The sequence below is a fragment of the Pelophylax lessonae genome, assembly GCF_965119305.1.
Source record: "Pelophylax lessonae genome assembly, chromosome: 13".
Classification (NCBI taxonomy): domain Eukaryota; kingdom Metazoa; phylum Chordata; class Amphibia; order Anura; family Ranidae; genus Pelophylax; species Pelophylax lessonae.
In genome coordinates this window covers 97,582,219-97,606,219 of record NC_138780.1, presented here as the reverse complement: position 1 = coordinate 97,606,219, position 24,001 = coordinate 97,582,219, and the positions used below count along the sequence as shown (strand labels likewise).

Genomic DNA, 24,001 nt, shown 5'->3' with positions numbered 1-24,001 from the left:
AACCACACAGAATATTTTCACAGTCATAAGCACTGCAGTACTGATGGCAAGTTTTGTAATTTTTGTTTGTCAATTCATGGTTGATCCTTCCGGTCTCCCTTTTTTTTTTATACAAATTTGAATTCTTCTTTTGCTCGATTTATGAACATATAGGAAGTCATCTTGTATATCTAAAGCCCCGTACACACGTACCGATCGTCGTCATACAAACGTTCGTCTTTTCTCCCCGGGATGTCGATGTCTGTTGAAAAGTGCAAAGACAGCACAAGAATGTTGTCCGCCGACTTCAGCTGACTGCAGAAGTGATGTCATGTAATGGTTAACTTTCCTTGTGTTTTTTCTTTTCTGAGCATGCCCAGTCTTGCAAATCTGCGGTCTGTCGGCAGAATTCTGTACTGACTGGCGAACAATCGTCCGTTCTGGTGTCGGCATACAAAAATTTTCATGTTTGCAAGAAAGACTCTTGTCCGCAGAATGTGCGCAGACAGCTGTCGGAGGCACCATACTAACAAGCGTACAATCGGCAGATCTTTCGTCCGCCGACGTTTGTATGACGACGATCGGTACGTGTGTACGGGGCTTTACATGATAGTTAAATTTTGTGTTTTTTTCCCCCCTTCTTTTGTTTCAGTCTTTGGAACACCAGCATCTCTTTTTCTGGATTGTACATATCCTTTTATATCCCCTGTTTTTTTAATAACCTTTTTATATACTTTAGAATGTAATTACTGATAGCACCATAACCCTATTGATTGATATTTTATGATCAACGCCGTTTATATAGGTTTTGAACTGGGATGTAGAGACATGTGTAGCTCAAGTGGCACTTCCACTTTCCCCCTAGTGTTGAAACGGCTTGCCTCTTGATTGGCTCTGCACCGGCCTCTCCCACCCACTTCTCCAAGTATCCTGTACCTTCCTATACCCTATAATGGTTTGATAAAAGACGCCCACTGGTGCTCCGAAATGCATTACCAGGGCAACAGGACTGTCCCCTGGGCGTGATGTTACTTCTGTGCTCTACAGTGGTTACGGAAGTCCTTCGCTACAGCTGATGAGCAGTGACCCGGCTCGCACAGCCCAACATCACTAGCCACAGCTGGCTCCCAACCTGGAACTTGGGCCACCCCTACTAGATATGCTCATTCTTATGAAACCCATGTGAGTGTCTGCTCCATTAAAGTTCCTTTAAAAGTATTGCACTTATCGACGCCCCCCCCCATATGTGTTTTTGTTGTCTTAATGAGATCCTTTCCTGTCTGCGGGAGGAGCTGCCCATCTAGTTCTCTCTTGATGCACCATTCCTTCCTGTGGATTTATGGACTTTTGTAGTTTTATGAACTACAATGTGACACAGATTACAATTAGATTTATATAAGACTATGGGAGTTTTACATGTTAATATACCAGAGAGGAGTGCGCCATATACCTTGCTGCTGTTAGTACCGACACACAGTATGAAGAAGGCATCTCGAAAACAGACTGTAGCAAAATCTTCATTGTATTTGTAAAAAAGCAAATCTGCCATGGTTTATGCCCACTTTTTAGATCATGAATATTTCAACATAGAAAACCAAAATTACTGAGTCAAAAAGAGAATAATATGCAAGACCTGGGATGTACTTTGAGAATCCATGTACAGGGTAGGCATTAAAGTGTCCCTGGATTTTAGAGATCAGCAATATGTCATAAATCTTCCTTTGAGGGCGATGCTCGGTTAGTATCAATGGAAGACTTTGATTTCTTGGTGTCACTCTTTTTCTTCTGCTTCTCTGGTTTATTAAGGTTCCTGATGTTTGCATTACCATCTCCTCCTTTCCCAGGGTACACTTGTCCCTCTAGTGTTACATCTGCACACCGGTCTTGGCCAACCAGAAAGTCCTTCACCTCCCATGCAAATCCGCCATCCCGCAGCATGAAGATTACACGGTTCGGCCCCACAAGAAATCTGGATAAAAAAAAAAAACAAAACAATTCCAATATAATAAAAGTTAAGTACATGCATCACTCATCTGGCTACACCATGTTAAAAAAAAAAAAAAGAAGTTTTAAATTATAGTACAGAATAACTAATCCTGTGACAGGAAACAGCTTGCAATTCAAAACTGTACTTAACCATTTGCCTGAACTTTCATTTTAACAATGTCTACAGGACATGCAACTGGCAACAGTTCATTTAAAGACTCTCTAAATCTGCCCGCACGTGATGCCCCGCTGTCCAGTTAAAGATCCCCAACTAGTTACAAAGGAACTCTTAGTGGAGGGGGTGGGGTTTAGCCCCAAGGTTAGACAAGTCAAAACCCTTAGGGCTCTTTCACACAGGCGTTCCGATCAGATCCGCCTGTCAGTTTTTTTTAGGCGGATCTGATCAGATTCCCATTCAGCCCTATGGAGCAGCGGCTGTCAGCGGAAACACCTCCGCTGACACCCGCTGCCATCCGCATCCGATCCTGTCCGTGAAATCCGGACGGATGGAAACCCTATTTTCCATCCGTCCTGGGGATCGGATGAGAGCGGACAGGCTCTCATCCGATCCCCCATAGAGAGCAGCGGGGGCTGTGACACCTCCCTCTCCGCACTGCAAGCGGAGACGGAGCTGTCATCCGCCGGCTCAGCGGGGATCGATCCCCGCTGAGCAGCACGGATCCGCCTACGGAGGCGGACCGTGTGAAAGAGCCCTTAAGCTGGCCATTTACTAGTATACTCTTGTTCCAAATTTTTCATTTTCAGAATGTGCTTTGATTCTCTAATCGTCAGTGCGGTCATATCAACATTCGTTTTTGACCAGAGTGACAAAAAAATTTGAACAAGCACGATGGAAATTTATTCTCCAATGAACAAAATTCTAACAGTGTATGTGGTATTCATTCAAATAAATCAATTCATTCCAAAATCGAATGTTAAAAACGGAACCCAGTATTTTATGTACTTTAGAATGACATTTATCAAGCCATCAAATGTAGTGAGAATTTTCGTGTGAACGTATAAAGATCTACCAGTGTATGGATCGCTTTCAAAAGAAAGGGAAACCTGGCTCAAGGGCACCCACAGAAGGAACTTTGGTACCTGCTTCTAGGCTTGACCTTTACTTTTAAAAGTTTAAAGTGGTTGTAAAGTCACCCTGGACACTTCTACCTACAGATAAGCTTTTAATTAGAAGCTTACCTGGTAGAAGCAATATCTCCCAAACGTTTAGGAGATATTCAGTGTCCCTGAATCCTGTGACATCAATAGCGCAAATACGATCTGAAGGAACGGCATACCCCTGACGTTCCTTCAGACCCTTGTGCCGTAAACAAACTCCTGTGCACATGCCCATTATTCCCCATCAGATAATTGTGAAATATTTTGTCATTTCAAATCATAGTGCAGGTAGAGTTGTGGTGAAGTTCCTCTGATGTTGCCTCCAGCAACCCTTAAATTGGTTATAAACCCTTACCCATAACCAGTGAAGTGACTACCCCTCAGGTGATACACAAAGATTAAACAAATCCTCCTACATAGCCTTGTAAAACTTGAAGATGAAAAGGATTTTTCAGACACAAAGCAGGGGGCGGGGAGCTGCAGTTACACACTGTACAAGAGCTCTGAGAGCTGATTGGAGGAAAAGGAGACACTTCCTTTCACACAGCAGCAGAGTTGAGGCTAACAAACAGCAGCTTTGTGCTGGAGGTCCCTCCCCATCACCTTTTTAGCTCTTGGTGTCAGAAGGGATTCAGGTTGATAAAGGAGCAACAAGACAGCAAAGAGAAATGACACTTAATGCTTTGTGTCTGCTGTGATGGACTCTCACAGCAGTGGCATGAGCAGGTGCCCACCCAGCTTGACTCCCAATAAGAAGCCTTGAACAGGAGTCCTTGGTGACGGGCTTGATCGGTGTGCCGGGAGCACACAGTGAGCCTTTTAGCTCACTACTCCATGCCAACATGAACGCATATGTGCAGTGGTCTGGACATTAAACAGGAAGTAAACCCTCCTCTGCAACTTTTACCTATAGGTAAGCCTATGATAAGGCTTACCTATAGGTACTGTAAATATCTCCTAAACATGTACTGTTTAGGAGATATTTACCTTACATGCAGCCAGTGACGTCACTGGCGCATGCGCTCTGAAGGAACGGCCGCTGGTGCCATTCCTTCAGAGCCCCGTGCCGTGACCGTCGGCTCCCGCGCGCGGGAGTGACGTCACCGCGGCTCCGGCCAATCAGATGGCCGGATGCCGCGATCCCGGAAGACGGGCGACTGAACATGTCGCCCGTCATACAGGTAAGCGGGCGGCACAGCGGGGGCTCGTTCTGAGGTAAGTATTCCATAACGAGCTAGTATGCGATGTATACTAGCTCATTATGCGTTTGTCTTTCAGGTTGAAAAAAAAAAAAAAAATTATGGGTTTACAACCTCTTTAAAGGCATCCTTTCTTGACACAGCATATGCATTACATGGTCAGCAAGAGTTTAACCCACTTTAGATTTGTTTTGCTCAGCCTAATACAGCAAACGATCTCTGAGCCGGTCATCCATGTAAAGGCAACTTCACCCCACACAAGACAGATCAAAGACTGTTTCACACAGGCTTCAGCTTGTATGAGAGCAGAGGGAACAACAGGCCTTTACAAAGCATTTGCAGAGCGTTTAGAATAGCTTTGTTGAAGCCTTTAAAGTACCATTCAGCTACAGTTTGCAAAATGTTGAACACAGACCCTAATGGGAGCATGGTTTGCCACTTTAAACAAGCTGCTAGCAGGCTTCATCACTACTGTTGAATGCATGCTGAAGCATGTAAAGTGACAATTAGCACTTCCATTAGGATCTGTGTGTAACATTTCCAAAGAGGAGAAGGGTGCATTAAAAGCTTAGTGAAAGCGGCACAAGGCTTGCCAAAAGTTTCAGAAAAGCTTGTTGTTCTCCCACAAGCTGAAGCCCTCATGAAATAGGCCTAAGGGCCAGTTCACACCTAACCAGTCCTAATGTCCACCCTGTAATCCTGTGCAATTCAGTACAGTGCGATTTTCAGCCCATTCAATTGAACAGGCTGAAATTGCACAGGATCACATCTAAAGTAGTGTATGCATACATACATGTATACTTCTGTACCATGCGATCCGGTTCAGGCAAACACACTTTTTTTGCGATCTGCGTTTGGGATGTCGTTAAGATTACATTGACACCCACAGCAGGTTGCAAGGGCAGAGTGTTTTGAACGCAGTGCCGGAAACACGTATGAACGCAAGTTTCCCCTACAGTCAGTTCTGATGTGAATGGGCCCTTAGAAGTCCAGTCAAAGGCCCCAAAACTTTTGCACTCTTACCTCTGAATGTCATAATTAGCATTGAAAAGGCTGCCCTGCCACAGGCTTGTGATTTCTTCAGTTTCCTTCTCTGTGGGGTTTCCAGACACAGTGGCAAAGATCATTATAGTCTTTCCCTTCTTGGTCATCTGCAGGATGCTCTCTGGATTGCTAGGATCAAGTTTTGCGAAGTCTACAGGAGCCGGCTTTCTTTTGTGCTCTGGCTGATCACCTTCTTCTATATCATCATCCTTCTATATAAAGAACGAGAACAAAGCATACTGTTCATGTTAATTTCAAAACAAAGCTGAAATGGAATACAAAATCTGCATCAAAATAGAATTGAACACTTTTTTTTTTTTTTACAGCCATAGCTGAAAAAGTAAACCTGAAGTTGTTTTCTTTTTTTCTGTAGTGCAGCAATCTTTCATGTGTGGCTGGCTGTTGGCAAAGTGCAGAAATATTTTCCCTTTTGCGGCTATGGTTTCACTACAGTGCAGATCTTTTGGCATTGAGGGGTTAACATCACCTGCTGCAAGTATCAAAGAGCGGCACCACTCATCCGTTTCCTCCATTCACAGAACTCCTAGCACTATTCTTTCCCATAATGCAAAGCGTTCTGTGAATAAGGATGAGAAGATGAAAGACAAAAACCGCCTCCCACAGTCAGAGAACACACTGCATTCTGGGAAGGAACAGGACAAGTTCCTTTATATAGAGAAGACGGGTGGATGGCACAACTCGCACAGGCTGTTAAGCTCCACAGCACAAGTGGCAGTGGAGAGCAAATATAGAGATTTTCCTTGGGAAAATAGAAAAAAATAAAAAAAATATGCTCTACAACATATATATATGCACATGCAGTGCTGGTTTTATGGATAAATTATGATAGCCAGACAGAGTTAGAGCCATATACAGTGCCTTGAAAAAGTATTCATACCCCTTGACATTTTCCACATTTTGTCATGTTACAACCAAAATCGTAAATGTATTTTATTGGGATTTAATGTGATAGACACAGAATTGTGAAGTGGAAGGAAAATGATCAATTGTTTTTTTCAAACTTTTTTTTACAAATAAATAATATCTGAAAAATGTGGCGTGCATTTGTATTCAGCCCTCTTTACTCTGATATCCCCAACTAAAATCTAGTGGAACCGATTGTCTTCAGAAGTCACCTAATTAGTAAATAAAGTCCACCTGTGTGTAATTTAATCTCAGTATAAATACAGCTGCTCTGTGAAGCCCTCAGGAAGTTTGTTAAAGAACCTTAGTAAACAAACAGCATCATGAAGGCCAAGGAACCTTACTGTTCTTCAGACTTTAAGGGGGGCCGGACCATAGAAAGCAGAAATATAAATACCGGCATCAGTGAGAGTAAACAGTGTCTCATCTTTGGTATTGGGGGGGAACAATGCCCCACTGTGGGCCTCAAGGGGAGGAACAGTGCCCCATTATTGAGGTCAGTAGCACGAAATATGCCCCTTTGTTGGTGCCAGTGGGCATAATAGTGTCTAATTAGTGGAATGAATAGTGCTCCAAGAGCAGGATAAAGACAAGCAAAGGGCCGCAGCTTGGAGACCCCTGGTTTAGATCAAAGCATATTCATGCGTTTGAATTGCCCTTTAAAAGTCCAGACCTAAATCAAAATGAAAATCTGTGGCAAGACTTGAAAATTGCTGTTCACAGACGCTCTCCATCCAATCTGACAGAGCTGGAGCTCTTTTGCAAAGAAGAATGAGCAAAAATGTAACGCTCTAGATGCAGTGGTGTATTTAGGTTTTGTGCTGCCCTAGGCCTGACTAAATTTGTGCACCCCCTAATTTAAATATGACCCACCCCTTCCTGTAAAGGCCACACCCCTTCCTGTTTATGACCCACCCTGTCATTTGTAAATCCCAGACCATAACCACAGTTTATAAGTGCCCATCAGCGTAGCTTCATCAGTTCCCATAAGTTCAGCCTCATCAGTGCTGCCTCATTACTGCCCATTAGTACAGCATATCAGTGCAGCCTTATTAGTGCTGCCTCATTACTGCCCATTAGTACAGCATATCAGTGCAGCCTTATTAGTGCTGCCTCATTACTGCCCATTAGTACAGCATATCAGTGCAGCCTTATTAGTGCTGCCTCATTACTGCCCATTAGTACAGCATATCAGTGCAGCCCATCAGTGGACACCAGTGCAGCCCATCAGTGGACACCAGTGCAGCCTTATGTCATGAAATTAGTAAGATTACACCTTTCTTTTAAGATATTTAGACTTGCGTTTGCTGCCACTGATTGGAATCATAAGATTATTTCACTTATTTATATAATGACTAGGAGTCCATAGTCATTATACAAATAGATGAAATAATCAGTGGCAGCAAACACAAGTCCAAATATCAATAAGGAAAGCAGTAATCTTACTAACATCCTAAATATTGCCATCATATATGATTAAAAGTCTTAATTGTACACGATGCAATTCAATATGCTCAAGGATGTTTAAAGAAATGAAATGATATTGACATGATCCCTGCCATACCCAGGGGTGGAGGAGGGTAAGCAGAGCTATTAGGCTGCAGTGCCACACTTATTAGCATTGGTCGGCCGTCGGGCCAGTTGTATTAGGTGTGGTCGGCGGCCCGCGGTCTGTCCACAATCCACATGTCCTCACCCACCTGTATTTTCATACCGGCAGGCTGCAGTGTGTGACCGCTTTATGGCGGTGCCAGACTTATTTGCCTTCTGGACCCTGCCCTCTGGCCCAATTCACCCCATAAAAATGGCACTATAATAAAAGTGTAGCACAAGCCGGCGGGGACCCTTTTCATGCAGGTGCCAGGAGGAGGCGGTTTTTTTTCCATGCGGGAGCAGCTTTTTTTTTTTGCTGCCCTCCTGCAAAGTGCCGCCCTAGGCCTGGGCCAGGATACAGCACTGTCTATATGTGCAAACAAGCTGGTAGAAACAGACCCAAAAGACTTGCAGCTGTAATTGCAGTGAAAGGTGGGTCTTTAAAGTATTGACTCAAGGGGGTGAATACATAAAATCAAAAGGGGATTCAACAAAGTATTAGTTTAGGGTGTGCAAAAATTTGCAACCATATTATTTTAGTTTGTTTATTTTTACTTCCCCTCACCTAAAGGATTTCAGTTTGTTGTTCAACAGAGTTGTACAGTTTAGAGGTCACATTAAAGGTGGAAAAAGTTCTGAAATGATTTATCTTTATCTCATTTTTTTACATCACAGAAACCTGACATTTTAACAGGGGTGTGTAGACTTTTTATACCTACTGCATGTGTGCGGGACCTATGTATGTGTTCACATAGGGATAAGGGCTCTTTTTTTTTTTTTTTTTTTTTTTATTTAAAGCGGAACTAAACCCATCAATTTAACAGTTTAAGGCTTGGTTCACACTTACACAATGCGGGAACCAGAGAGACTCGCATGTCACTCGCAGGCAGTTCACACAGCTCTCTGCAAACCGCTACGGGTGTCAATGTAAAGTTATTGACATCCCTAAATTGGTTCGCATAGCACAGTGCAAACTATAAATTGGACAGGAAACAGATTGCATGAATTTGAACACCAATGCGATCCGATTCCAGTGCAGATCAAGAAAAGGGCCCTGCACCATTTTGGTCTGAATGAGACGCGAATTCTGCCATACAAACAGTATGGCTGAATTTTCATTGCATAGCCATCGCATGTGATCTGCACAGCAATGCGGTGTGAATCACATGCGATTCCTGTCATCCCACGGTGTAAACCCAGCCTAAAGGGAAGGAAAAACACACTGCTGTCATGTCGAGAAAGAATGGTCACATTTGCTTGTGCTTAACCAAACGGCTGATTTCATACCCGATCACGTGCAGCACCATGGTAACTGCAGATCAAACAGAGACTAAGATGGCAGCGTCCTTGGCTAAAAAGGAAAGGAGGGTTTAGCTCTACTTTACCTTTTTTTTTTTACGGTCCCTTTATATTTTTAATGATCAACTTTATTGCTATCACAAGAGATGAACAACATCCCTTGTATTAGCATGGGCAGTAAACAGCTACTCTTTCCTGATAGATCTGGGCCCCAGATCTCTCCTATGCCCTCAAAATCATCTGATCAAACTAAGATCGGTTTTCTCAGATGCTTTACAAGTCGGTAACAGCTTGTAATCATCAAAGTGAAATTACCAAAGCCTTGTCGCTTCTGGTCTATTACATCATAGAGGAGAGGAGGGCATGGATATATCCCCACCCCCGGGTTCACAAGCGGACATAGCAGGGGCAGCCCCGATCACATTGGGAGACTCGTTGTGGGGGGGGGGGGGGGGGGCACTTTCTGTGCCCTGCAGAAGTGGTCAGGCAGCTGCAGAGTTGTTCGGATCATTTCTACATTAAAGCCCATCGCTATCTGGACTATTTGGTACTGGGATCATAGTTGCAGCCATAATCCCGGTACAGCCATTTAAAGTGTTACCCCAACACTTCATATTCCTGATATGCTCCAGCTGTACCATGTACTTGCATGAAAAAGTATCCTGTTCCCTTTGTATTGCTTCCTTTATGTGAAATCCCTGGTGTTCCTACCAGTCCCTCTGCTCTCCTCCAATGATCAGGCTCGTCCTGACGCTCCTTCACTGGGAAGCTCAGTGTTCTGCTGTTTCTCCTCCCCCAGCTCTTCAGCTGAGAACAAAGGGAATGTGATCACCTATAAATAAATTAAAGAAAAAGGGGGGAGGGGTATTTTATGTTATCTCTGTACACAAACGTTGCCTTTCATCTCTTTTTTGAAAATCAATGGATTGCTTTACAAGGTGATCATTTACAAATCACTTTAAAACAGAGGATGTACTGCTATGCCTTTAGGGGGTGAAATGGTTAAAGAAGATCTTCACCGTGGAAAAAAAAAAAAAATGTAAAGTTTGGAAACTACAAATACTGACTTTATCTGTCCTCACCAGTCTTCAGGTCCCTGGCATATTAACCGGTTGCCGACCGCCGCAAGTACATATACTGCGGCGGTCAACCCTGGCCAGGCAAAGTGACGTATGGGTGCGTCACTAGCCTGTAAGCCAATAGGGGGCGAGCGCGCGCCCCCGGAGGCGCGCTCCCGCCCCGGCTCGTTCACAGACACCTCCGTGCGTGTGACTGGGCGACCCGATGTCCGCCGGTCACTCGCGATCGTCCGCTGTGAAGGGAGAAAGGCAGGCGGCTAATGTAAACAAAGCAGCCTGTCATTCTTCCCTGTGTAACAGCACAGATCATAAGGTCCTGCTATGTAGGACCGTTGATCTGTGCTGTAACATGTAAAGCCACATCCCTGCACAGTTAGAAACACACAACAAAAATGACAGAAATCTTTCCCTTAGTTAGTAAAACGCAATAACTTTTGCGCAAACCAATCAAAATATACGATTATTGTGATTTTTTTTTTACCAAACATAGGTAGCAGAAAACAAATTGGCCAAAAAATTAAAAAAAATTTAGATTTTTACATTTTTTTTGGGGGGGGGGGGGGAATTTCATATAAAAAAAAAATGTTAAAAATATTGTTATTTTTTCAAAATAAACGCTCTTTTTTTGTTTATAGCGCAAAAAATAAAAATCGCACAGGTGATCAAATACCACCAAAAGAAAGCTCTGTTTGTGGGGAAAAAAGGACGTAAATTCTGTTTGGGTACGGCGTCGCACGACCGCACAATTGTCAGTTAAAGTCGCACAGCGCCGAATCACAAAAAGTGGCCTGGACGGAAGACAGCAAAATCCTCCGGTGGTAAAGCGGTTAAAAAAAAATAGACTCTCACCTGGGCCGGTTCATCGCCAGTCTTCAGGTCCCTGGTATATTAACTCCTCACACTGCGCATGCGTTGGCCGCTCTGCACTTTGTGAATGGTCCCACAGCCTCCTGGGACGTCTCAAGGCTGCGGGCAAAGAGCCCAGGCGGTCGGAGCAGAAGTGGGTGCAGGTAACTCAAAATCAGGTACCCACACCCAAAAAAAATATTCCAAACATTGCAGAGGAATGGAGGACGAGAAGCAGAACATGGCCTTTTGGGTGACGTTCCCCTTTAATGTATAACTAAAGGCAAAACTCCCTCCCCCCTTTAGCACGCAACTGCGGACAGCTTGGCCCGTGAAACTCATCTATAGAGGACCCAGGTCACAGAACCCCTCCACCTCCATGGTAAGGGCTACCGTTACTTCTATCACAACTCCTCCCAGCAGACAATAATCAATATCATTCACCCACCGACCTCCCATTGGTCCAGGAGCCGGGCCATGTCCGCATCATTGTAGTCCCGAATGTCCTTCTTCCTCTTCTTCTCCTCGGCGGCGGCCGCCGTTACACCGATAACCAGAAGCACACAGACACACACAACCCGCACACCGAGCGCCGCCATCTCTGTCTCCACCTGCGCATGCGCCGACTGCAGAGCTCACAGGGGAAGTAGCCGAGCACCGAGCCCGTGATGAAAATGTACAGAACAGCAATTAACTCCATACATGCCGGGCAGCATTGGGAGGTACATGGAGAAGCAGGAGCTGGATAAATGAATTGGCATTGACACTGACTGGGGCTGAATCATCACTATGAACAGCACTGATTCCCCCGGGGACACAGGAATACATGGCATGGGGGGCAGTAGTCTGGGGTGGGTGATGTCACCCCCCCTCCTTCCATCACACAGTTCCAAATTAGTGGTCATGCTATCAGACAAGTTTTTTGGGTTGGAAATTGTAAACAGAAACATTATTTGACACAATACACAGCAGATTGTAATCTATGAAATAATTATTACACAAATGTATCATATACACCCCCCTCTATGATATCTTACATTATGGTGGGATGTTACTGTGAAGATTTAAAGATACAGAGCCCCAAATATCAACCCATTGACTACAAACTGATATTTTCGCAATACTTCCAAATGGATCAGATATAAAATCTGCCATTGGACCAATACGTTTACATTGCAGATGTGTCACACACACCCCACTCTACCATATCTTACAATGTGGGGGGATTTTACTCTGGAGATTTAACCACTTTACCGCTGCTCACTAGAGCTCTACTGCGGCAAAGTGGCTCTTGTAGGTCTGACGACGTAGACTTACGTCGGCAGACACTCCTCCTTCTCGGCGGCGCGCGCGCGCCCCGGAGGCTCGCTGCCGCTGTGTTCAGTCACAGCGGGAGTCGGGCCAGGGGAGGAGCAGCGGTGATCGCCGCTGCTCTTCCCCGATCGTCGGGGAATCGAGTCCGGAGATCCGCCAGCTTGTGTAAACAAAGCGGGCGGATCTCCTAAGTGACAAGGAGTGACAGATTGCAGGGTTCAGCATAGCTGAACATGCAACCTGTCCCTGTGTCACTCAGTCACCTCCCCCCACACGTCAGTAAGCACCAGGCATACATTAACCCCTCCCTCTCCAATAAAATTAACCCCTTCCCTGCCAGTGTCATTTTTACAGTAACAGTGCATATATATAGCACTGATTACTGTAGTAATGTCACTGGTACCCCCAAAAATGTCAGTCAAGGGTCCAATCTGTCCGCCGCAATGTCACAGTCCCGCAAAAAAAAAAAAAAAAATCGCAGATCGCCGCCATTACTCGTTAAAAAAAAAAAAAACACCAAAAATGACAGAAATCTTTCCCTTAGTTAGTAAACGCAATAACTTTTGCTCAAACCAATCAAAATACGCTTATTACGATTTTCTTTTACCAAAAATTTGTAGCAGAAAACAAATTGGCCTAAAATAATAAAAAATTTAGATTTTTACATTTTTTTGGGGGGGAATTTCATATAAAAAAATGTGAAAAATATTGTTAAACAAGCAAAACATTTTGGGGGAGCATACCCATGTATTTCTAAAGCTGGTGCAGCTATGAACCAAAAGACATGTATATTAAAAAAGAATAGCGCACACATGCAAAATAAATTTTTACCAAATTTGAAGACAATCCATAAATAAAAATGGGGGTTTGGTCCCACCATATGGCCATATCGTGCTCAAGCCCACTACTGCGTCAAAGTACCCCATTATCAGTGGGTCCTACACTATCCATAAAAAAGAGATGAATCCAGCCTTTCTAACCCTTGGAGATAACACTCCTTGCTAGGAAAGATGTGCAAATGCACTACAGGGGACTCCTCCTATATCCACTTGATAGTGGTTACTGATAGAGTACAGGTGTGTGTGGGGGGTGGGGTGGGTTGCTCAACCTCGGTAGTCTGGTCAGACCGAATACATAATAAACAAGCAAAACATTTTGGGGGAGCATACCCATGTATTTCTAAAGCTGGTGCAGCTATGAAACAAAAGACATGTATATTAAAAAAGAATAGCGCACACATGCAAAACAAAAGGTTCTACCCTTGATAAAGTAACTTGATTGGTTACGCAACGCGTCGGGACGCCGTGGTGACGTCACTTCCTGGTCTACGGCCGAGACCGGAAGTCGGTGAGAGAATACAGGAACCGCATCGGCGGCTTTGCTTTCATTATTTGCATCTATTGATCTACCTAAATGTGAGTTTAAAATTTATCTTTTACCTGGAAATAAATCGTGTTTAAACATACTGCGCTATGAGACCCTCTTTACATCTTTCCCCCTAATCATCGAGTGTCTGAGCCACACACTTATAAGTATTACAGACCAGCCTATAGGAGCAGGACCCTGGCTCCCATATCGCCTGTGGAGACTCCATTTCTTCCTGGGAAACGGCAGGTTGACACAAGACACCTGACATGCTTATGTGAAAGACAAGTGAGGTGAGCGGCCATTTCACCTATTTTGAGGATATCTTGCTCACTCACTGTGGCACTGGGATCACTAATTATCGCTGGCTGTAATTGCACTTATTATGAACTTTTATCTATAATATTTGGAGAATTATTGGACTTTTCCCACTTATTTATGGACCACACTTTTTGATATTCACCTACTTCACTTTTTATATCACGTTTTGTTATTACTGTGATATTTTTCACCAAGATTTTTTTATTGTCCGTTCACAGGGGTTCACCTATCATAGGGCATTGTGCACCTTGATATTTCAGTTTCTATTGATTGTTTTCACCTATTGATTGGAATCACAGTTTTTGTTAACTTACACTACTACTTTCACTGCACTTCTTTAGTTCGCCCTTTATAGGGCATATTTCTTCATTTGCCTCTATTAAATTTTGTTTCGGAGCTTGTGAACAGTTCCTCTACTCATAGAAGCTGTGCAACTTGCTCCTCTTTATTTTCGCAAGGCGATTTTTGACCTTCTGCACATTTTTCACAGCTACCAGCAGCTCATGTCTCCTATGGCACTTTAATTGAATTTTTGTTTTTACATCAATTGCTTCAGGCGGTTGTAAACCCTATTAAAAAAAAAACAAAAAAAAAAAACCTGCAAGACAAAGGCATAATGAGCTAGTATGCATCGCATACTAGCCCATTATGTTTAACTTACCTTAAAACGAAGCCCCGACACGGACCCCCGAACATCGATGCGGGCGCTGCCATGATCCCTCGTCGTCTCTTCCGGGTTCGGCGGCTCCGGCGCGCTGATTGGCCGAAAGAGACGGCTCCAGCGCTCTGATTGGCCGGAGCCGCGATGACGTCACTCCCGCGCATGCGCGCGGGAGTGATTTTTCCGGCAAGCTCCCGGCAAGTTAATTGAAGGTCCCCCCGGACCTTCAGAGCGCATGCGCCGCTCGCGCGAGCGGCTGCATGCACTGTAAATATCTCCTAAACCGTGCCGGTTTAGGAGATATTATTTGTACCTACAGGTAAGCCTTATTATAGGCTTACCTGTAGGTAAAAGTGTCAAAAAGCGGGATACAACCGCTTTAAGTCCGAGCTTTTGACTAGTTCTGGGTCCATAGAACCTGTACAATCTGCTCATTATCTGCACATATATTTATTTTACCACTTTTTTCACATTACAAATGATTTTGGAATATTTGAACGTTTAGTTCACTACACATTACCTTCACTTATTCAGCACCTTGGCACTTTAATTCAATTCTTGCACTGGACACTTTATATTTGATTGACACTTTTTATTGCTGTATTGTATTTTCAAGAAATTTATTTCCTATGTCATATTTTTACTGTATACAGTAACTTATGGTTCACCGTTTTTAAGAGGTTTTAGCGCTGGTTATTCTTATGCACTTTATTTGATCGTATGTGGTGACACTACAGAACTAGCTGCAGGACCTCTGGTGCTCCATCTATTTATCTTTTTATCCCCGACACTTCTTTTCTTGTTTGGTAGCGCATAGATTTTACCCTTTATGTGACCCAGGAAATGCATGGCAGGCGCGCGATCGCGCCGCCGTGCACTGCCGGTGTCGGCGTGTCCCCGGGACACAGCCGGTCACCGGCAGGGGGGAAACAGCCAATAGGCATGGCTGTTTCCCACGTGATCGGCTGTGTTCCAATGACAGAGCCGATCACAATGGAGGCGCCCGGGAGATAACCGCGCATGCGCGATCGGGAGCGCGCAGCGCGGTCATGTCGGTGGCACTGTGTTCCGTAGGAACACAGCTGTCACCAGCAGTAGTAAACAGTCACTGACAGTGACTGTTTACTATGTGATCGGCTGTGAATCCATTCACAGCCGATCACAAAATGTAAACAAAGAGCAGTAACTCAGTCTTACTAGCTCTTCTCTCCTCATACAGTTTCCAGTGTGAGGAGAGCAGAGCTAGAAACAGTGAGTTACTGCTCTGTACACATGTAAAAAGTAAAATCACACCAATAAAGGTCCCCACACAGTCCTCAGCCCCCCCCCAATGTCACCTGTCACCCAACAGTCACCTCATCAGTGCCCAGAAATTGACACCCATAACGCTCACATGTGAGCGCAGCGATCGCGGGCAGAATCACAGCGATTCTGCCGCGATCCGGAAATCATTGCAAATTGCGGGACGCCTGTGCGTTGCCCGTTTTTTTGCAATAGCACCCCAAACGCTGTGCGATGTTGCCGCCATTTCCTCCTGCCGAATCGCGGTAACATCGCGCAAACAACGCATGACGCCCAAAAAAGGTACAAGAGCTTCTTTGGGGCGTCATGCATTGTTTGCGTGATGTTACCGCGATTCGGCAGGCGGAAATCGCAGCAACATCGCACAGCGTTTGGGGTGCTATTGCAAATCAGGGGCAACGCACAGGCGTCCCGGAATTTGCAATGATTTCCGGATCGCGGGCAGAATCGCAGTGATTCTGCCCATGATCGCTACGCTCACATGTGAACGTAGCCTAAAGTTCACCGGTCACCAGAGACTGCCATCAGTACCGCCGTGCACTGTCACCTGTCACCCATCAGTGACCATCGCCCGTCACCTGTCACCCCATCAATCACTGTCACCTGTCACCCCATCAGTCATCGTCATCTGTCACCCCATCAGTCATCGTCATCTGTCACCCTATCAATCATCGTCACTTGTCACCCCATCAGTGATCGTCACCTGTCACCCCATCAATCATCGTCACATGTCACCCCGTCAGTGATTGTCATCTGTCACCCCATCAATCATCGTCACTTGTCACCTCATCAATCATCATCACCAGTCACCTCATCAATCATCATCACCTGTCACCTCATCAATCATCGTCACCTGTCACCCCATCAGTCATCGTCACCTGTCACCCCATCAGTCATCGTCACCTGTTTGCCATATACATGCAATCACTTACTGACCGCCTAACGACTATATGCGTCGGCCATTAAAAGCTAAATACTGGGGTTATGGCAGCAGATAGCCCCCATAACCCCAGTATTTTTTGAAACGGCAGGCGGTCGGCTTTCAGATAAGGGTGGTCCCAGTGGCAGATTCGCCGCAGAATTACCCTTACGGTGCAGGGGAAGAGGTGCCCCTCCTGCCGCGTCCCAGACGTTTTCCCAGCTTACCGGACCTGCCGGCAGCGGGGAAAACTATCCGGTCCCGGATCCTCAGAGACAGGAAGTCGAGTGAGGGCAAGATGGCCCTCACTCGACTCTATGGTCTTGGAGGACCGGAGCTACGTCAAAAGACATTGCCTAGCAACCGGTTTAAAGGGCCGCTTTTTTTTTTTTCTTTTTCCTCTTTCAACAATTTTTTTTTTTTTTCTTTTTTAGTGTAGTTGTGAGGTGTGAGGTCTTTTTGACCCCAGATCTCACAATAAAGAGGACCTGTCATGCCTATTTCTATTACAAGGGATGTTTACATTCCTTGCAATAGGAATTAAAAGTGATAAAAACATTTTTTTTTTAAACTGTGTAAAAATAAAAAAATAATAAATAAAATAAATAGGAAAAAAAAAAAAATTAAAGCGCCCTGTCCCCGTTAGCTCGCGCGCAGAAGCAAACGCATACGCAAGTCCCGCCCACATATGTAAACGGTGTTCAAACCACACATGTGAGGTATCGCCGCGATCGTTAGAGCGAGAGCAATAATTTGAGCCCTAGATCTCCTCTGTAACTCTAAGCTAGTAACCTGCAGAAATTTTTAAAATGTTGCCTATGGGGATTTTTAAGTACCAATGTTTGGCGCCATTCTGTGAGCATGCGCAATTTTGAAGCATGACATGTTGGGTATCTAATTACTCGGCGTAACATTATCTTTCACATTATGGAAAAAAATTGGGCTAAGTTTACTGTTTTCTTATTTTTTAGTTCAAAAAAGTGAATTTTTTTCAAAAAAATCACATTTGGAAGACTGCTGCGCAAATATGGTGTGATAAAAAATATTGCAACGATCTCCATTTTATTCTCTAGGGTCTCTGCTAAAAAAATATATATAATGTTTGGGGGTTCTAAGTAGTTTTCTAGCAAAAAAAATGATTTTAGCTTGTAAACACCAAGTGTCAAAAATAGGCCCAGTCTTAAAGTGGATAAATGGACAACTTTGTGAAAAGGGCTACTTGGATGTTAGGCCTATGTATGTGGCCAGGCTGTGAAAAAGTGTTACACATGTGGTATCGCCATACTCAGGAGGAATAGCAGAATGTATTTTGGGGTGCAATTTTTGCTATGTACATGCTATGTGTTAGAAATATTGCATAAATGGACAGCTTTGTGTAAAAAAAAATGTGTTTTCATTTTCTTTCCACATTTTCCAAAAACTTGTGGAAAAAAATGACATATTCAAAAGACTCATTATGCCTCAAAAATTATACGTTGGGCTGTTTGCTTTCCAAAATGGGGTCATTTTATGGGGGTTTCCATTGTCCTGGTGCTCCAGGGCCTTCAAAAGTACGATAGGTTGTCAGGAAATTATATGTGTAATTTGTGCTCCTAGAATGCCGGACGATACTACTTGGATGTTAGGCCTCTGTATGTGGCCAGGCTGTGAAAAAGTCTCACACATGTGGTATCGCCATACTCAGGAGTAGTAGAATGTGTTTTGGGGTGTAGTTGCAAGTATACATATGCTGTGTGAGAGAAATAACCTGTTAATACGTCAATTTGTAAAAAAAAAAAAAAATCTTCATTTTGCAAAGAGTTGTGGGAAAAAATGACAACTTCAAAAAACTCACCATGCCCCTTATTAAATACCTTGGAATGTCTACTTTCCAAAAAGGGGTCATTTGGGGGGTATTTGTACTTTCCTGACTTTTTAGTGTCTCAAGAAATGAGATAGGCCTTCAGTACATCAGGTGTGGTCAAGTGTGATGAATTTTCAATGAATAGCACCATAACTTGTGGACTCTCTAACTTTCACAAAGACCAAATAATATATACTTATTTGGGTTATTTTTACCAAAGATAAGTAGTAGTATAAATTGTGGCCAAAATTTGTGAAGAAAAATTACTCATTTGCTAAATTTTATGACAGAAACAAAGAAAAATGCGTTTTTTCACAATATTTTCAGTCTTTTTTTATTTATAGCACAAAAAATAAAAAACCCAGTAGTGATTAAATACCATCAAAAGAAAGCTCTATTTGTGTGAAAAAAAGGACGCAAATTTTTTATGGGTACAGTGTTGCATGACTGAGTAATTGTCATTCAAAGTGTGAGAGCGCTGAAAGCTGAAAATCAGTCTGGGCAGGAAGGGGGTGAAAGTGCACTGTAGGCAAGTGGTTAAACAATTATAAATGGGAATGTATTTAAATAATAAAAAATTCATCCAATTATACACTATACAAATACTAATTAGTATGAATAATGTTACAAATAGAAACTTAAACCTTGTGTGTAATTTTTTTCATAAAATATGGTGTGTTTTGAACCAACAGTAAGGCCCGGTTTCCACTAGTGCGACTTGCGGTGCGACTTGACACATGTCAAGTCGCACAGCAAGTCAAAAGCCATTGTTTTCAATGGGGCCCGTTTCCACTGCTGCGGCTTCAGTTGCGGCGACTTCAAAAGTAGATCGTGCACTACTTTTGAGCGCGACTTCCCTCTATATATGAGGGACAAGTCTCACTGAAGCCGCACTTTACTTTCGCTACGAAGTCGTGCTAGAAGTAGCACGACTTCGTAGCCGCATTAGTGGAAACCGAGCCTAAATGATGTCTGTGTTTATGTGCAAAGTTTGCATTTCCAAACATAGCTTTCCTTTTTAATGGCAATCTCCGGAATATTTTGACATCCTTGATGATACCATTTTGAACGTGATGAGCACTGAACCATTAACTCCCCACAGTAAATGAGCCTACATATGCAGTACAGTGGGAGCACAGCAATGTCTAGGTCAAGTGCTTCTCTTCTACATTTACTTGGGAAAGGTGTTATGAGTTGTAAAGAATGGGCAGTTTTGGGACTTTAAATGAGACACCGGCAGCTATTTCTCTGCGTCTCCATCCCTGTATATGACAAAACTGAAGAAAAAGGGGGACTAAAAAAAGGTGTGTGGAAATCAGCCGGCCCCTAGCTTGATACACTCACCCACCAGTCTGCTAACAAACCAAATAAATCTGTCTAACAATGTAGGTTAAAAACAGTTAACAGTTTGGCTAACACACATTTGCAAACGCATGTGTAAGCTGCAAGGCCTCTCCACGGCACCCTGTGTATCTTGCAGTCCTAACACTACTCAACCTGAGAGTCTCCACAATGGAAGCACATGAATGCTGATGGATTGATGGGAAACAAGTGGGCTTGGAGATGGCCCAATCCTCGCCCAACCTGCTCCCATCCATGACTGGTATTGAAAAAACGAATGGCTGTGTAATAGCCATGGGGTGCAAACTAAAAAATGACCAGCTGGGAAGCACACACCTCCATCCCTTTAGTATAGGTAGTAAAGACAAATTGGGACTTTAAATAAGACATCAGCCTGTAAAGCACAGCTTCTCCATCCCTGATAACATAAAAAATATGGGCAGTTTTGGGACTTTAAATGAGACACCGGCAGGTTTAGCTCTGCGTCTCCATCCCTGTATATTTTTCTTCAGTTTTGTCATATACAGGTGTTATGAGTATCTTTAACCACTTGCCGACCGCCGCACGACTATTTACTGCAGCAGCCAGCCGCTCCTGGGCAAAGCGACGTAGACTTACGTTGCTCGCCCAGGAGCCTGTAGGGGGCGAGTGCGTGCCGCCGGAGGCGCTCTCTCGCCCCCAGAGCGTGTGATCGGCTGCTCCGATGTCCGCCGGCCACTCGCAATCTTCCACAGGAGAGGGAGAAGGACAGACGGCTGATGTAAACACAGCCGTCTGTCATTCTCCCTGATGTAAGCACAGAGGCTATGCGATCCTGCTATGTAGGATCGTATGTCTCTGTGGTTACATCACAAGCCACACACCCCCACAGTTAGAATAACACCCCTAGGGATACATTTAACCCACTGATCACCAATAAAGTTAACCCCTTCCCTGCCAGTGTCATCATTGCAGTAACAGTGCATATGTATAGCACTGATTACTGTAGTAATGTCACTGGTACCCCCGAAAGTGTCAAAAATGTCAGTCAGGGGTCCGATCTGTCCACCGCAATGTCGCAGTCCCGCAAAAAAAAAAAAAAAAGAAATCGCAGATTGCCGCCATTACTAGTTAAAAAAAAAACAATAAAAATTACATAAATCTTTCCCGTAGTTAGTAAACGCAATAAATTTTGCGCAAACCAATCAAAATACGCTTACTGCGATTTTTTTTTTTTTACCAAAAATATGTAGCAGAAAACAAATTGGCCTAAAATGTTAAAAAATTTAGGTTTTTTACTTTTTTTTGTGTCAAATAATGTTTCTGTTTACAATTTCCAACCCAAAAAACTTGTCTGATAGCATGACCACTAATTTGGAACTGTCTGATGGCTTGACTTCAGTCTCAGCACAACGTAACCCTGTCCAGGCTCTGTCTATATACACGGCTCTGTCTATATACACCCCTGTCTATATACAGTACACTCAGTATAATATCAGGAACAAACCAGCTCTGACTGAGCCCATATCATATGACTGCCTGTTTCTGCTACGTGATTCAACCCTACACAGCGAGCTTTCATTTTCTAATTGGTCAGACGGGAGGCTCACAACGAGGCTTGGAACGCCAGCAAGGCTTCCCTTCCGTTCTCCGGACCAATGAGCACCGCGGGTGTGGGGGAGGGCTGCCTCCGGGAGAGACCGGATGTTAGGATTTGAATTTTGTGGTAAATTCGAACACAGAATTGGAAGGAGAAGGGAGCGTATATTGGAGGAGAGGGACCTACCGGCCCGGGGAACCGGCTTCCAGGTAGGTTCAGCACCTAGGAGACTCACCATTGGTCAGTGCGATGGTGTGTTCGGTGTTATGGAGGGGTGGATTATTTATTAGGTGGTGATCCGTGGTAAACATCTGTTCAGACCTGTATTCCTGACAAGACTTATAGCTATCGGGTTCAACAACAGACATGATGGTGAGATCTGCGGGAAGGCTTTGCTTTTTTTTGCCTTTCCAGGACTTGGGAAGGGTTTCTCCTTTTTTGTTTAGTCTCAATATTTAAAGGGACTAATGTGATGTTCTCACAGCGCGGGGGGTGGTAACGCAGAGCCCTTAGAAGAGCGCGGGGGGTGGTAACGCAGAGCCCTGAGAGCGGGGGGGGGGGGGGGTGGTAACGCAGAGCCCTTAGAAGAGCGCGGGGGGTGGTAACGCAGAGCCCTGAGAGCGGGGGGGGGGGGGGTGGTAACGCAGAGCCCTTAGAAGAGCGCGGGGGGTGGTAACGCAGAGCCCTTAGAAGAGCGCAGGGGGTGGTAACGCAGAGCCCTGAGAGCGCGGGGGGTGTAGCGCAGAGCCCTGAGAGTGGGGGGGGGGGGGTGTTGACGCAGAGCCCTGAGAGTGGGGGGGGGGGGTGTTGACGCAGAGCCCTGAGAGTGGGGGGGGGTGTTGACGCAGAGCCCTGAGAGTGGGGGGGGGGGGGGTGTTGACGCAGAGCCCTGAGAGTGGGGGGGGGGGGTGTTGACGCAGAGCCCTGAGAGTGGGGGGGGGGGGTGTTGACGCAGAGCCCTGAGAGTGGGGGGGGGGGGTGTTGACGCAGAGCCCTGAGAGTGGGGGGGGGGGTGTGTTGACGCAGAGCCCTGAGAGTGGGGGGGGGGGGGTGTTGACGCAGAGCCCTGAGAGTGGGGGGGGGGTGTTGACGCAGAGCCCTGAGAGTGGGGGGGGGGTGTTGACGCAGAGCCCTGAGAGTGGGGGGGGGGTGTTGACGCAGAGCCCTGAGAGTGGGGGGGGGGGTGTTGACGCAGAGCCCTGAGAGTGGGGGGGGGGTGTTGACGCAGAGCCCTGAGAGTGGGGGGGGGGTGTTGACGCAGAGCCCTGAGAGTGGGGGGGGGGTGTTGACGCAGAGCCCTGAGAGTGGGGGGGGGGTGTTGACGCAGAGCCCTGAGAGTGGGGGGGGGGGGTGGTAATGCAGAGCCCTGAGAGTGGGGGGGGGTGGTAATGCAGAGCCCTGAGAGTGGGGGGGGGTGGTAATGCAGAGCCCTGAGAGTGGGGGGGGGTGGTAATGCAGAGCCCTGAGAGTGGGGGGGTTGGTAATGCAGAGCCCTGAGAGCGGGGGGGGGGGTTGGTAATGCAGAGCCCTGAGAGCGCGGGGGGTGGTAATGCAGAGCCCTGAGAGTGGGGGGGGGTGGTAATGCAGAGCCCTGAGAGCGCGGGGGGGTGGTAACGCAGAGCCCTGAGAGCGGGGGGGGGGGGTGGTAATGCAGCGTCCTGAGAGTCAGGGGCAGTATTGCAGCATCCTAAAGAGGTAATGCAGCATGCCGAGAGTCGGGGGTTAAGGTGGCAGCCTGAGAGTTGGGGGCGGTAATATGATGTCCTGAACATTGGGTGGTAATAAAGTCAGTAAGCTGGCCATACATTGGATGTGGATGGAGGAACCCTTCCCATTATGTCAGTGTATTGTGACAGCGAGACTCCTCCTACACACCCACTGTCAGAAAACACTAATCTGCCCTGCAGCCGAATAGATGGCCCAGGAGAGGTTGTTCATTGGATCGGCTTTTCATGAATGAGAAGAGCTGAACCAGCCCAATTTGGATCCATCCATGGCCGGCTCAATGTATAAGCTGAGCGCCAGGTACACACACAGTTGGGTACTAACTCAATTTGTGTTGGTACCCGATGGGCTGAGGATGGGGTACAGGTGCAATAGTAACAAAGTATACAACGTTTATACAAACCCGATTCCAAAAAAGTTGGGACACTACAATTTGTGAAAAAAAACAGAATGCAATGATGTGGAAGTTTCACGTTTCAATATTTTATTCAGAATACAACATAGATCAGTGCTCCCCAACCTTTTTATCGCCGCGGACCAGTCAACGTTTGATAAATTTTGTG

At 45.3% G+C, this 24,001-nt stretch overlaps 2 protein-coding genes across 4 annotated transcripts in view; one reads left to right on the top strand and one right to left on the bottom strand.

The window, feature by feature from the left end:
• Positions 1-1,485: 1,485 nt before the first annotated feature.
• LOC309569773 (LRP chaperone MESD-like) lies at positions 1,486-11,692 on the bottom strand. 2 transcript variants are annotated; one of them, XM_082275772.1, is made up of 3 exons: positions 11,517-11,692; positions 5,307-5,539; positions 1,486-1,948 (listed from the first exon to the last, which is right to left on the bottom strand). In XM_082275772.1, exons 1-3 carry the CDS (start codon positions 11,556-11,558, stop codon positions 1,687-1,689), a joined length of 537 nt encoding a protein of 178 aa, XP_082131898.1. In that variant the 5' UTR covers positions 11,559-11,692; the 3' UTR covers positions 1,486-1,686. The 2 variants fall into 2 exon arrangements, with proteins under 2 accessions (XP_082131898.1, XP_082131897.1); XM_082275771.1 differs by having other exon boundaries at positions 11,521-11,691.
• Positions 11,693-21,845: 10,153 nt separating this feature from the next.
• Positions 21,846-24,001, top strand: part of G2E3 (G2/M-phase specific E3 ubiquitin protein ligase) — an 82,658-nt gene continuing 80,502 nt past the window's right edge. The window contains exon 1 of one of the 2 annotated variants that reach the window (XM_082275201.1): positions 21,846-21,922. The gene's annotated coding sequence lies outside the window, so the exon portion shown is untranslated. Of the gene's footprint in view, positions 21,927-24,001 lie in introns of both variants that reach the window. The other variant, XM_082275202.1, reaches the window with a different exon arrangement.

Coding starts and splice junctions, on each gene's coding strand:
- LOC309569773 (XM_082275771.1), bottom strand. CDS start 11,667: ATGGCGGCGCTCGGTGTGCGGGTTGTGTGTGTCTGTGTGCTTCTGGTT. Junction 5,540..11,520: donor GGCTCCTGGACCAATGGGAG/GTCGGTGGGTGA, acceptor TTCTTTATATAG/AAGGATGATGATATAGAAGA. Junction 1,949..5,306: donor GCTAATTATGACATTCAGAG/GTAAGAGTGCAA, acceptor TTTTTTATCCAG/ATTTCTTGTGGGGCCGAACC.